General features: G+C 46.1%; 2 protein-coding genes across 2 annotated transcripts in view; one reads left to right on the forward strand and one right to left on the reverse strand.

Annotated features, from left to right (window-relative positions):
* LOC122387208 (SH2B adapter protein 1-like) overlaps window positions 1-13228 on the forward strand; it is a 367382-nt gene that overhangs the window by 238435 nt on the left and 115719 nt on the right. The window lies entirely within an intron of this gene.
* Window positions 1-13228, reverse strand: part of LOC122387210 — an 85608-nt gene that overhangs the window by 1646 nt on the left and 70734 nt on the right. The window contains exons 2-4 of the mRNA XM_043377163.1: window positions 7647-7772; window positions 7391-7523; window positions 5490-5557 (exon numbers count right to left, since the gene is read on the reverse strand). Coding sequence (XP_043233098.1) covers window positions 5490-5557; window positions 7391-7523; window positions 7647-7733 — 288 coding nt within the window. The 5' untranslated portion in view covers window positions 7734-7772. The remainder of the gene's footprint in view (window positions 1-5489; window positions 5558-7390; window positions 7524-7646; window positions 7773-13228) is intronic.

The raw sequence follows: 13228 nt of genomic DNA on the forward strand, positions 1-13228 counted from the left end.
TTTCCCCTCTCGCCATTCTTGTAGCTTTTCTCCCATAACTTCGAAATTTGGTACACTGTATAGGTACCTAATGTATGGGGTTATACGTGTCAGCAATTCATGATTCTAAGTGAGGATTTACATCTATGATCTGAAGGCAGGTCAAATACGTGACCTCATCATTAGAAAATAATGAGAAATTAGAAAAAGCACGAATGCCTCCTGCTTTGAAAAAGTTCGTCAGAAACGCAAAATATCTTTGGAGCCATGACAAATCAGCTCATCATTGCCAGGGACAGGGTGCAACTTATGGCGAGTGATGACTCGAAAGGTCATTAGTGGAAATGTCCATCGATGGCCACCAGCATTTTTTTCTACAACTTTTGACGAAGACGCGGTAGAGCGATGACAGCACCTGGAAGGTGTTCACTGTTCAGCTCAACAACACGGATCCATTCATATGCAGCAGGAGCATAGGTAGGCGCGGGAGCCGGGGGCAGTGGGGCCAGCTTGCCCCCCCCCCCCCCAACTCTGGGGCCGTGGGGGCGGTGCCCCCACAGCTTTGAGACGGAATACCACACTTTTTTGCAAATGTTTTCTTTTTTTGTTGAAAAAGCCGAGGGGTGAAAAATAAGTGGCCTAAAACCGGTGAGAAAACTAGATTTGGGGGTACCCTAGGTTAATCTCTAGTATGGTGTGCCCCCCCCCCCCCAGTCGGAAAGTAGTTCCCGCGCCCCTGAGCAGGAGGTCCTTTTTCGATCAGGACATAACGTTGACCTGAGGTCGTTTTAACGTTAATTCTGAATGGTCAAATTTTAACTCATGTGACGCGTCTCAAAGAGATCAAGACGGTGGTGACAAGACAACTGTACATACCATACAAATTCACGGAATCGAAAGTTATTGCAAAGCAGATGTTTCGGCAGAATCTGTCCAGTTAGCTGTTTGCCTTCTTATGGGCCAAACATAGACCTGAGATGAAATCTAACGCGAAGCTAGCGAAAGAGCGTTAAAAGAGCTATCGAATAGTTTTCTGCTTCACTGTAGCCCTTCTATTGGTGGTTTCCCAGTCGCTAACGTATAACGTATACTAAACTAACGCTGAGGCATGCTTTCGACCCCTGATCGATCTACAGGTTTGCGGAAAAAAGAGCATGCTGCCCGTGACGAGAGAAAGCCGATGATACCCATTTACAAGTTTTCGGGTCATCTCAGGACTCAGGTCATCGCCAATAAGTAGAGAAACTCGGGACCTGCTAGAACTTAACGAATGTAAGTTGTGATGGTTTTTCGAGGTTCTGATTACGAATGTTATCTTAGTTTTGAACGAAGATGATGACTCCATGCATTTGGGGTAGATCAGGTCAGGTCAGATCGACCAGTACCTAATAGTGGATGACCACCACCGATTGCTTCCTAGCATGTTATATGAATAAGCAACACAACTACTTCTTAAATGTTCAGATGGGCGCTAGCCGCTAAGTTCAAAATCAGCTCCAAAAACTACCCTATCAATTAAAAGCACGTTATGAAAAAGTGAGCTAAGGTCATCTTTATTTGAATCAGGGATATCGATTTATTTTAAGTAGGTGATTAACTCGAGCGCACCGGAAGTTTTGTTGCAATCGGCTCCTTTTTGCGCGACTTCTTTGCGAAAGCCCGAGACGGTTCCATCTGACTCCCTTTCCCCTACATGTGCACTGTACAGCTAGTTGTGACGGTAGCCATGGGGCTGAGGCTAATTTGTAGTTTTGTAGTTAGGTATAACTGATCCGACGAATCGACTGCGACCATTTTTTTAAAACGATCAGGCGAACGCTCGGGGCAGTTTTGGCGCGTCCAATCCTTTGAGGGATAAAAAGGTACTAGGATGGGGGCTACTTAAAAACATTGTTGTGCTGGTGTTCCCCGCCCACAGCCAATTGACCTTTAGGTAATTGGCTAATTGGCTTTAGGGAGCTCTTGAAGCGATTTTGAATCTGATGTATTTGTTGGTGTTGCTGACGCCTGCTTCACTGACATAAAAGCTAAAAAAGCATACTCAGCATCGCAAGAAGTGGGGGGGTCGACACCCCCAGTTTTCAAGAGTGGGGGGGTCACGACCCCCCCGACCCCCCCGTCGGCGACGCCCCTGGTATGTAACAAGACATACTGTGCTTTCGAATCCTGTTTCTGGAAGCTGGGGCATTCCACGATAGATCGTACCACTTTTTTCCAATTTGACACCCTCATCTCTCGGAATTTGACGAGAATTGGTCTCAGGGGTGATCAGGGGCTCTGAATCCACCTATAACAATTTCAGGCTTATCAGATAAGTATTTTTTTAGTTATGGTGTATAACATTTTTTGGATCTTGCTTTGCAGCGCTAAGTTTGGCGGGCTGTAACTCTAAGACGGATTATGCAAATGCCAAATGTCATATAACATTGAACTTGCAATGAAACAGAGATTAATATGTATTTTTGAAATTTCGAAAAATACTCTATTTTTTATATATGACATATCGAGTTTTCTTTCATTTGTATTTTTTGGACTTTGGGACCAAATTTTTTTGAATTTTTATTTCTTTAAAAAAATATTTGGCTCATTGTTAAGAAGTATGCAAAACATTAGGAAGGTGTTCTTTCTATAAATGTATTTATTTTACGTCACGATAACGGTTTCGAATAGTGATTTCGGGAGGGGAGCTTACAAATGGCGTGGTAAAGCTGCCTAGTGACATCACGGGTTACTGAAATTTCAATTCAAGTCTGAGTCATCTGAAAAAAGTGAAAAGAGGGTTCATTCAACCCTCTTTCCTATAAGCGCAAGGGTGAAAAAGGCTGTTTGGTTCTGACATTGTTTTGGACGCCAATGACCATAGCTGTCCGAGATGAAAGTTACAGGACGCATACATGGTGTCCTCCAGAGGTCTCATAACTTGTATATCTGGGAATTTTTCAAGGTTACATGAGGTCAGGTCGGTCACGTGACATCACTGTTATAAATCAATGGGGAAATATAAAAACTGTTATTTTGGCGCCGAGAATGATCTAAAACTATCCCACGTACATGGTATCGTGATTTCATGCACTCCTTGCAAAGTCCAATGCTTTACTTTTGCATTGTTAACCTTGCGTGACGTCATTTATGACGTCACTAGGGTCGTACGAGTTTTTCGTCAATAACTCCCGATCAAATCGAGCTAGAGAGTCGGGAAAGCCACCAATGGACTCGGGAAGACCTTCCCAATCGAATGATATGCCATATGATACCCTTTGCCCAGCTTCGTGACCTGAGGGGCTCTGACCTGACCTTGACCCGAGGTCAACTACTTAAGTTGACCGCACCCTAGCAAAAAGTATACCATTCGATGCACCTGAGCTAGGCGAAAACAATGATGCCAAAATCGCGGCTCTGCGGCCATTTTTTACGAAGTAATTTACTAAAAACCGAACCCGTAACTTCAGTCACGTGACCTGACCTCAGACGCTACCGGTTAAGCTGAGACCTTAAAATCGGGTACCAATCGCTGCGACTTGTAACGGCACACACGCTCGTTTTTTTCCGCGAGGCTCTAGCTCTATTAGAAGCGAAACGGCGCGCTGGGGTCGTATCAACCCCTCCGAAACCCATTTTGTTTGCGGGAAAATGTGGAACTTATAGAAAGAACACCTTTCTAATTTTTTGCATATCGATTTGCAATGACATGAAGATTATTTTGAAAAAAATAAAAATGTGAAAAATTTTGGTCCCAAAGGTCATTAGAGGCAAACGAAAAACGATTAAGGTTTTTGCTCAACAATGAAAATTTTTCTTTGGAATTTTTAAATGGTAATACTAATTTTTGATTCTTCGCAAGCTTAGTGTTGTTTACTTTTTGTTGGCTGCTTAACCCGTTCTTGAGTTATAGGCCATCAAACTCACCGTTACATACCGAAGTTAAAAAAATGTAATGCAATATAACTCAAAAAGTTTTGATCTGAGAAGTCTGATATTTTGCCAGGCGTCTTTGGGGCCTATGATTACCCCTAGGACCGATTTTCATTAAAATCTGAGGGATGAGGGTGACGGGCCTGGTACGATCTATCGTGGAATGCCCCAGCTCTCCGTCGTCCTGGGAGAGCATCTGATCGTCCTGCGTCACCGCGGGTACTGACGACACGCGGGGGGATCCAGTGCCGGTCGAGGGTCGCTGTCTCTCCGACCCGATGGAGACCGTGACCGATCCCGGTCGTGGAGAGGATTGGCCGGAGGCCATGTCTCGTAGATCCTTCACAGGAACGATTTAACATGAGAACAAAAAAAAAAGAAAATAATTAGGTAAAATCCAGATATTGCATTTGTACACCTGATGGCAGCACTGTAGTTTTTATCATTGCTGTACGGTCAGCCCAGAGGACGGGCGGCAATGGAAGTCGAGCACGGGTCCTACTGCCTCATTAACCCGCGAGTTGCTGGGGGGGGGGGCGTTAAACGCCCCCACTTTTTTCGCCGGGCCATAGCATAAAAACGGCGCGCCGCAGGCGCGCCAAATTTTGGGTACCTGTAGGGAATTGATTGAAGTTTATTGTGACAAAGTTTCAAAAAAATCGTTCGGAAAATTTTTGAGATATCGAGGTTTTAGTGACGTCATGATTTCGGAGTTTTCGACCAAAAACGGCATATGTTCAAAAAATCATATAAAATCACAGAATAGACATACAGACATGCGGTAAACGCCATTAGACTGCCAATACCATGAACAATCAAATGGCTATCTTCGATTATTGATTATCGTTCCGCATTTTCCAAAATCTTGAACTGAATCTTGGCAATTTCTCGGGACTACTTCACGAACATGATACATGAATTTCTTAAATTGAACTTTTTGAGCCAAACACGTACACATATGATAAAATGAATGTCACCATCGTGTTCTACGCCCCAAATTACCCATAAAACATGTGTCACAGGCTGCGAATATCAGTTTTGATTTTCGGGGATATGTGCCTACCCGGTTGACCTGACCTTGACCCTGACCTATGCTTGAGTGACCCCTACATGGAGCTGACACTCTTGTAGGCCTTATATGATGGATTGTGCACCGTTTTGACAGAGTTTATGACGAGAGGCGCCCATTGCGAAGTCCTGAAGTCCATGCTACTAAAAGCCCGATTTCAGGTGTTTGACCTGACCTTGACCCGACCTGTGACCTCAAAATTCAACTTTAAAGTGCTCATCTGAAACGTCTCGTCGCGTTCTTTCGTTTGCCGCCTCGTGCGTTTCGCTGCGCCTATTGGTTCTCGAGTTATCGGCTGGGGGCGTTTAACGCCCCCCCCCCCAGCAAACGGTGGGTGGCGAAATACCCCAGCAACTGCCGGGTTAACATACGGCTTACAACCTGCGCCACATACAGGGCCGCGATACTGCGCTAGTCAGCTTGTACCCAGGACAAACAGCAGGGAATCGTAAAATGAATTAGCAATTCGACGGAAAGATCTTGGATGAAACATCACATGCCCCCTTCCCAATTACAATGTAGCATTTACCTTAGATGCCTTCAGTTCCGCTAGCCACACAACCGTGGTCTCGAACCTCTCCATCAGCTGAGGGAGATCTGGGAACGAGGATAATAGTTCGTGATCATTCTATAAAAATACGAAAATGAAAAACAATTGTGGCATTTAGGGGAAGCCGGGGGAAGCCCGGGCGCGGGGGAAGCCCGGCCACCCCGTTTCCGGCTATATTATTCACATTAAAATGCTCAACTGTTTTTCCTTTCAGCGTGGCAGCTAAGGTAACACCAGCAAAAAAGTTAAGGCTAACAAAAATTGTATATTGTTTAAGTTATAGAGCAAAAATGATATTTTAAAGGTTTTTAGCTAAAAAGTGAGATATGTTGCACTGTTAATGTTATACCATACAGTACTAATATTTATACGAATGTTATGCAAGGATCGTTTAAGTGTTTGTAGTGAGGGGTGACGAGGCAGGCTGGCTTAAGTATGATATTTTTTTTCGAACATCGCTGTTCTAAAATAAAAATTAGCACATTGGGGTAACCCCGGGCGAGTGGCCAAGCTTACCGCCAACCGAGAGCAATGCCACTAAACCACTGTTTTCCATGAGATAATAGGTACTGAGCAGGTTTGGTTTACACCTAGATCAAAGATAAATTTCGAAAATAAACATGTTATCATAGACAAAGCCAGTCATGTCACTTAAGGTCAACTAGGGTCAAACTACGTTTTTGCAGATAACGCGACAGCCAATGAAGCTAGAGCTTCAAAAATGGTGTCGTTGTATTCTTCTTCATAAGCAAGTCGAATAATATGCAATATGATGCATTAAGGTAAAAATAAAAATAAATTTTAAGGAATTTTGAAATACACATTTTTTGTCAATTTTGCATCACGATTTTAATCGACCTGTACTGTATATGTGGTAGACTCTAGCTAAAATACCATTAGTGACATAAACTCTAAGACGTCCAGAGCTAATCCGTAACTTAATATTTCACTTTCCGTTAATATTTGGAAGACACATAATGGTTTCATCAACTCGTTGTAAAGCGCTGGGGAGGTGGCCGGCGTTACCCCTATGCCGGGCTTACCCCAGAAAAATCAACACTTTTTTAAAACTCGATTTTCTCAACCTTATACTTATTCCACGAAACCGAATTTTTGGGAAGACACGGCCAATGAACTTAGCTAGCTAACAGGATATCAACATTTTATATAGCACGTATGGTATGTAATAAAAAGGAAAAAGAGCTTACTATGCCGGGCTTCCCCCGGCTTCCCCTACTCGAACCATGTCACGTCACGGGAAAATTCAGCCAAAAAAACAAAAAAAACTTCTGAAAAAGATGTGATATTTACTCGAGCAATACCATGCCACGGCATAATGCGACCAAAGAAATACTTCAAAGTTAAAAAATAAGACACTGGACCATTGACAAGACTTGCCAGTCTGATCAGTGTTTCAAGTACTCGTGATACACCTATTTTAGTAGGTATACTCGAGGGCAGATTGATGTTCCACCACTCCCTACCCATCGGGCTCCCATGGCTCAGCACTGGCTGCTGCCGGTGTTGCCTGCCCTCAGCACTGCTCAGCACTGTCTGCCAGTGCCAGTGCTGCCAGTGCTGCCACTGGCAGCAGCCAGTGCTGAACCATGGGAGCCCGATGGGTAGGGAGTGGCGGAACATCAATCTGCCCCCGAGTGTACAAGGCTATCATCCACGTATGTTGGGCTGGTATCGGCGGTAAAAGTGGTTTACCATGTGTAATCGGGCCGTGTTTTAACCGCATGAGATTCCACGCCGAAAAATTTGAAAACCGGCTGAGGAATTTCTCACGAAATCCCATTGCCGGCCGCAAAGGCCTTTTCGGACCGAAAACGACCCCCACCAGGAAAAAATCAGGAATGAAGTTAAGAAGCACTTACCTCCCACTGCCAGCATTCCAGCTTTAAGGGCCTTCACCTGACCTTCTAAACTACCTATGCGCAGCTTCAGTGCAGTGCATTCCTCGTCCATCGCGCATTTTTCTTTTCGTAGAACAGCACAGTCTACACAGTCCTGACGAAAATGTAAGCAATGTTCAACTGATATTGCCTCATTTCCACAGTTGCATGGGTTATGTTGTTGTTCACCATCAGGCTTATACTCTTAACTGAATAAAAAGGCAAAAAGGTACCATACCTGATCATTGTCCCGTTCAAAATCGCCGGAAAGAAGAGACTGCGACGGCCCCGAGCTGTTGGATGGCGAATCCCTCCGACGTTTCATCAACGCAAGAACTTCACGCCCCTTCGCTTGTGTGTAAGCCTGCGCACAGGAAAACGAATTGGCTTAGCAACACGTGGGTCAACATTCATTTGCATCGTATAGTTGCGTCAGTGTTCTCCAGCACCTCGCTGACAAGTTATCAGCGGCCACATGGTCTGTCCCCGCGGCACCTGGTGAAGCTCAAATAGGCCTCTGTAGCCCATCATGCCCCAAACGAGAATCCCCAGTGCCCAGTGGGTGCGTCACCGTCTCGACGGCGCAGCGCCTCTGAGCTGCTGTTGGCCCAGAACTACTTGTCGGGACGGTTAGTGACTAAGAAGAGCTCTAATAGCCGTTTTCACGACGGGCTGTCTGGTGAGTGCACCTAATTTGACCAAATATGCACCTAATCTCTCTTAATACAGCAAATATCTTTATTTTATGAATTTATTTCAGTGTTTTAACCGATGATGCTCTCTGATAATATGACAAAGGAGGTATATAAGCAATTAGTACAACCCTAGCTGATAGCTACTAAGAGACACACTGAACCTAATTTGACCAAATATGCACCTAATCTACACCAGATGTGAACCAAATGTGTACCAGATGGCCGTCGTAAAAACGGCTAATATCACCTCACGGCCTCATCATTGAAAAGTCTGAATATCTAGTCCTGAATGGTCCAGATTTGGTGGGTTTTGTCGAAATCCAGCTGCATCACTTATGGATGATGGTAAGTCAGGGTTGCAGCCTGAGGTTGAGCGGCTTCAGCTTCAGGGTAAAATCTTCAGATACCGGGGGATGGCCGATTTAGATGCCGAGTGCCCTGGACCAGATGCCCTGGTGCCGGACCCGTTAAAATTACATCCATTCAGCACTCAGGAGGGACATGTAGGGACAAGACCGCGCCAACCGCGTATCAAGTTCGTGACACTCTGTATACCTATACGTTTTGCGTCAATTCTGTCGAGATGGAGCCAACGCTGAATGGACTTGAGCGACCTTCTCCGTACCTTTCGTATATGCGGAGTTGTAGCCGTGTGTATAAAAGCTGCGATGTCCAGTATTCTGCCCTGGTGGGCAGCTGTTCCGGCAGAGACAATTGATAATGTACGGTTCTCCAGGGTATTAGTCGTTGGTCGCTCGGCGAGCGGGAGGGCAACCAGTTCCGCCCCTGTATCGCGTGACCCCTTGCTCCGCCCAGTTACGCACGAGCGTACTCCACGCCGCGTAGTAGCGTGGGGAGGGGAGGGTTAGAATGGTGGCATGTGTAGAGGCTAGAACCGGTTTCCACTGCCATGCCACCGCCCAGCGACATGGAGCGGGGTCAGTGACCAGGGCGCAGGGAAAGGTCAGAGGTCAGCTTTAACGTAGAGCTTTGTGTCTCCCTCCCCTCAGTGTATAACGATCGCACGACAGCGGCCGGCCGCCGATCAGGCTTGACATGTCAAATTGTCAAGGTCACCCGCAGTCAACGGGCTCAGAGGGTTGGTCGAGTGCGAGTCCGTGGCTGACGACAGTCTCGACCATGTGCTATGGTGCCGATACACTAGCGTGGGTAATAAGTTTGTGTTCAGTGCATATGACTGCTGGGGCGTGTCTTCTTGATATGATGCTTTGTAACGTGTATGATACGCTTAAAACCTCGCTGCCAGTGGCCGAGAGGAGAGGGGGGAGGCGGTTGCCGCCTCCACATGTTTATTTTTGTTGATAGCTGCGAGAGCTGAAATTTGGCAAGCCTGACCTTTGATTCAAGCTGAATTTTTATGACAGCAGCTGTATTTTCACCCTCACCCATATTGGTGTTTTGCCAGCGTCTATCGTAAAGAGGGGGAGGAGGGTCCGTTGGACCCCTTTGCCGTTCAGCCCCTAATCGAGCTAGAGCTTCGCGGAAAAAGAGCGTGTTGCCCGTGACGAGAGGAGGCCGATGATACCCAATTTTAACCCGCGCCCGGCTGGGGGTCCTGGATTTCCACGCCCTGCTGGGGGGTGTTTGAACACCCCCCCCCCCCTTGTAACTCGGCTCCTGGGCCACGTAGCGATACGCGGAAGGCGGCGTTCGAAAGAGCGTCAAAAATAATGACGAAATCACTTCGGTCAATTTTTTGGTCAGGTCAAAGGTCAGGTCACCAGAGGTCATGGAAGGCAAAATTTCGCCGATTTCCAGGTCGAATGTCGAAAATTTCCAAGAAGCCAACGCATAACTCGGGAACCAATAGAGCTACAGCGCCGCGGTAAAGCGCATTCGATAGCCCTATTAACGCCCTTTCTGAGTAATTCTCTCAGATTTGACCTAACTTCAACGGTTTTGCCTGCAGGGGGCAAAAACTGCAAAAATAGCCGATTTTTTCGGAAACAGTTTTTCTGCAATAACTTTTGACCCAAGACCTGTACGAGCTTACTTTTACCGTCATCGTGTTCCTCTCGTCAAGACGCATCGAATGAACTATAACTTGACCTTGAAAGGTCAACTTGAAAATTTGTCCTCAGGTCAAGGTCATGACCTGACCGGAAAGGGTCATGTTGCATATCAGTCGATCCGTATCGTCGAGCTGAACACATCTAAGGCGTTTTCATCGCTCTAGCATGCCTCTATCAAAAGTTATTTGCGAAAAACTGTTAGATACCATTCGTGACCTAAGATGACCTCAGGGCATAAACAAGGGTCACGGACGCCATTTTCATGTTCAGTGTGTCTAAACCACTTGTAATCCGGTGTTTGGGAGTGTTTATAATGTCTTTCGTCCAAAAGAGGCGCATTTCAATTTTCTCCCATTGACTTATAATGGGGAGGTCGCAAAATTGACCTGACCTTAGGTCATCGATATCAAAATTCTGAGATATACATTTTGTACATGCTATTGCTCTTAGCAATCGCTGAAAGTTTCAAAGCGATCGGTCACTCGGTGTAGCTATGACAGACATTGAAAGTTTTTATGAGGTGAGGTCACTTCAAGTGACCTGGTGACCTGACCTTGAATGACCTTGGTCTGAAATTTTCACAACATGTGTAGAATTGATGTATGATAAGGTGTACCAAAAACGGCGGCGCTCCGCGCCGCCGTTTTTGAGATATTCGCGAAAAACCACAAGGGGGGTGTTCAAACACCCCCCCCAGCTGGGCGCGGGTTAACCCTCGCCGGCACAGGGGGGTTGATGCAACCCCCCTTAAGGTTTTTCGCGAATAACTCGCGTAAAAAGCGGCCGATCGCGACGAAACTTTCAGTACCCTCGCATTGATCAATTTTACACCTACTCTGAAAATTTTTTGACCCTGACCCAAATGACCTTTGACCTGTGACCTCTTTTCCGAGACCATGTTTGGCCGGAATCGCGATTCGGCGTATGTCGGCTCGCATTAGCCGCGCGTTTGCAAGCTTTTCGTGGTTTCAAACGTTCAAACATGTGATTTGATGTTGCTCCCATACATTAGGGTGGGTGTCAAGGTCATCTGAAGGTCAGGTCAGGTCATTGAGCTTTGGTGACCTCGGGTGACCTTGGTTCATTTTTTCGAGTTTTACATGCTTCTAGGCTGGTTTTTGGAGCTGAATTCGAATTTAGCAACCATTTGAACAGTTACGAAGTAGTTTTGGTGCCTTCGTAACATGTTACGAAGCTGTCAGAGGCGGTTGACGCGTATTACGAATACCCGTCACAACCCCTACCGGTTGACCTGACCTGACCTGACCCAACCTGGTCTAAATGCTTTAAGACATCATCTCTGATCAAAACTAATACGATATTCGTGATCAGCACCCCGGAAAACCACATAGCAGCCACACTTTACGACTTTCTAACAGGTCCCGATTTTCCCGGTTTTTGGGTCATTGACCTGACCTGGAAGGTCACCCGATGACCTAGCACCTTAAAATTGGGTATCATCGGCTTCCCCTCGTGACGGGCAACACGCTCGTTTTTTTTCCGCGAAGCTCTAGCTCGATCAGGGGCCAAACGCGAGGGGGGGGGGGGTCGTACCAACCCCCCTTGTGCCCTCGAAGGACGCAAAATGGCCTGTGCCGGCGAGGGTTAAGGTCCTAGGTCATTGGTTGACAGGTCAATATCACTCAAAAGTCGGGGAATCGGGACCTGTTAGAGCTTCGTAAAGTGAAGCTGTTATATGGTTTTGCGGGGTGCTGATCACGAAATTCAAGTTAGTTTTGATCACAGATTATGTTTTCGTGCATTTAGGCCAGGTCGGGTCAGGTCAGGTCAGGTCACATGTTACGAGTGAACCAAAACTACTTCTTAAATGTTCAAACGGTTTCTAAATGCGAAATCAACTCCAAAATCTACCCTAGAAACATGTAGGTAGAACTCGAAAGAGTGAACAAAGGTCATCAAAGGTCAGTGACCTGACTGATCTTCACGTGACCTTGATACCCACTAGAATCCATGCGATCAACATCCTTTCACATGTTTGATCGCTTAAAGCCACAAAAAGACAATAAAACGCGTTCTACTCGAAATACGCCAAAACACGATTCCGGCCAAACATGGTCTCGGAAAACAGGTCACAAGTCAAAGGTCTTTTGAGTCAGGGTCATGCAAATTATAGGGTAGGCGTAATATTGAATAACTCGAGGGTACTGAAAGTTTCGCCGCAATCAGCCGCTTTTTGCGCGAGTTATTTGCGAAAAACTGAGGGTAGGAGGTCTGTTCGACGCCCTCCTACAAGTGCGAAGGTTAAGGTCAGGCCGTTGACCAATGGCGTCAAAAGTGAACCTCTGTAAGGCCCCAAAATGTCGTGACGTCGCAGCACCCTTCGTGCCAGGGAACCTCTGTAAGGCCCCAAAATGTCGTGACGTCGCAGCACCCTTCGTGCCAGGGAACTTTTCAACGGGGAATGAAGCTTATATGATCTAGTACTATCTCCCAGAGGCCTCACAACTTGTATGTAGCTATCTCGTATTTTTCTTAAGAGTCACCTGAAGTCAGGTCGGTCACGCAACCTCACGATTATTAATCAATTGGGAAAGATGAAAACTGTTATTTTGGCGCCGGGAACCATCTAAAGCTGTCTCAAGCGCATGAATTCGCGATTTTATACAATTTTTGCAGGCCCCAGCATTCACTTTTCCATTCTTAAAGCTAGGCGACTTCATTTATGACGTCACTAAGGTCACAGGAGATTTCACCAAAAAGTCCCGATCAAATTGAGCTAGCGAGTCGGGAAGCCACCAGTGGACTTGTAAGGACCTACCGCATCGAAGAAGCGATATGACCTCCTTGAGTCAGCCTCGTGGCCTGAGTGGCTCTGCCCTGACATGACCTGAGGTAAACACCTTAAAGGTAGTGTGCCACCTTTGAAAGATTTCCCATTTTATTTTTCCTAGGATAAGAAGCTTCTGTTTTTACCTAATATCGCAAGAAAAAATCAAAAATGGGCCTGGAATAGTGCCTTTTTCGCCTAAAAGTTTATCGGTTTTTAGATATGTATAACAACTGTAGTGGGCTCACCTGCAAACAGGCGTCGGCAACAATCGCGAATGCGGCGCACTTGTGACAATAAGCAA

Source organism: Amphibalanus amphitrite, unplaced genomic scaffold, assembly GCF_019059575.1.
Source record: "Amphibalanus amphitrite isolate SeventyFive unplaced genomic scaffold, NRLGWU_Aamphi_draft 000277F_arrow, whole genome shotgun sequence".
Lineage (NCBI taxonomy): Eukaryota > Metazoa > Arthropoda > Thecostraca > Balanomorpha > Balanidae > Amphibalanus > Amphibalanus amphitrite.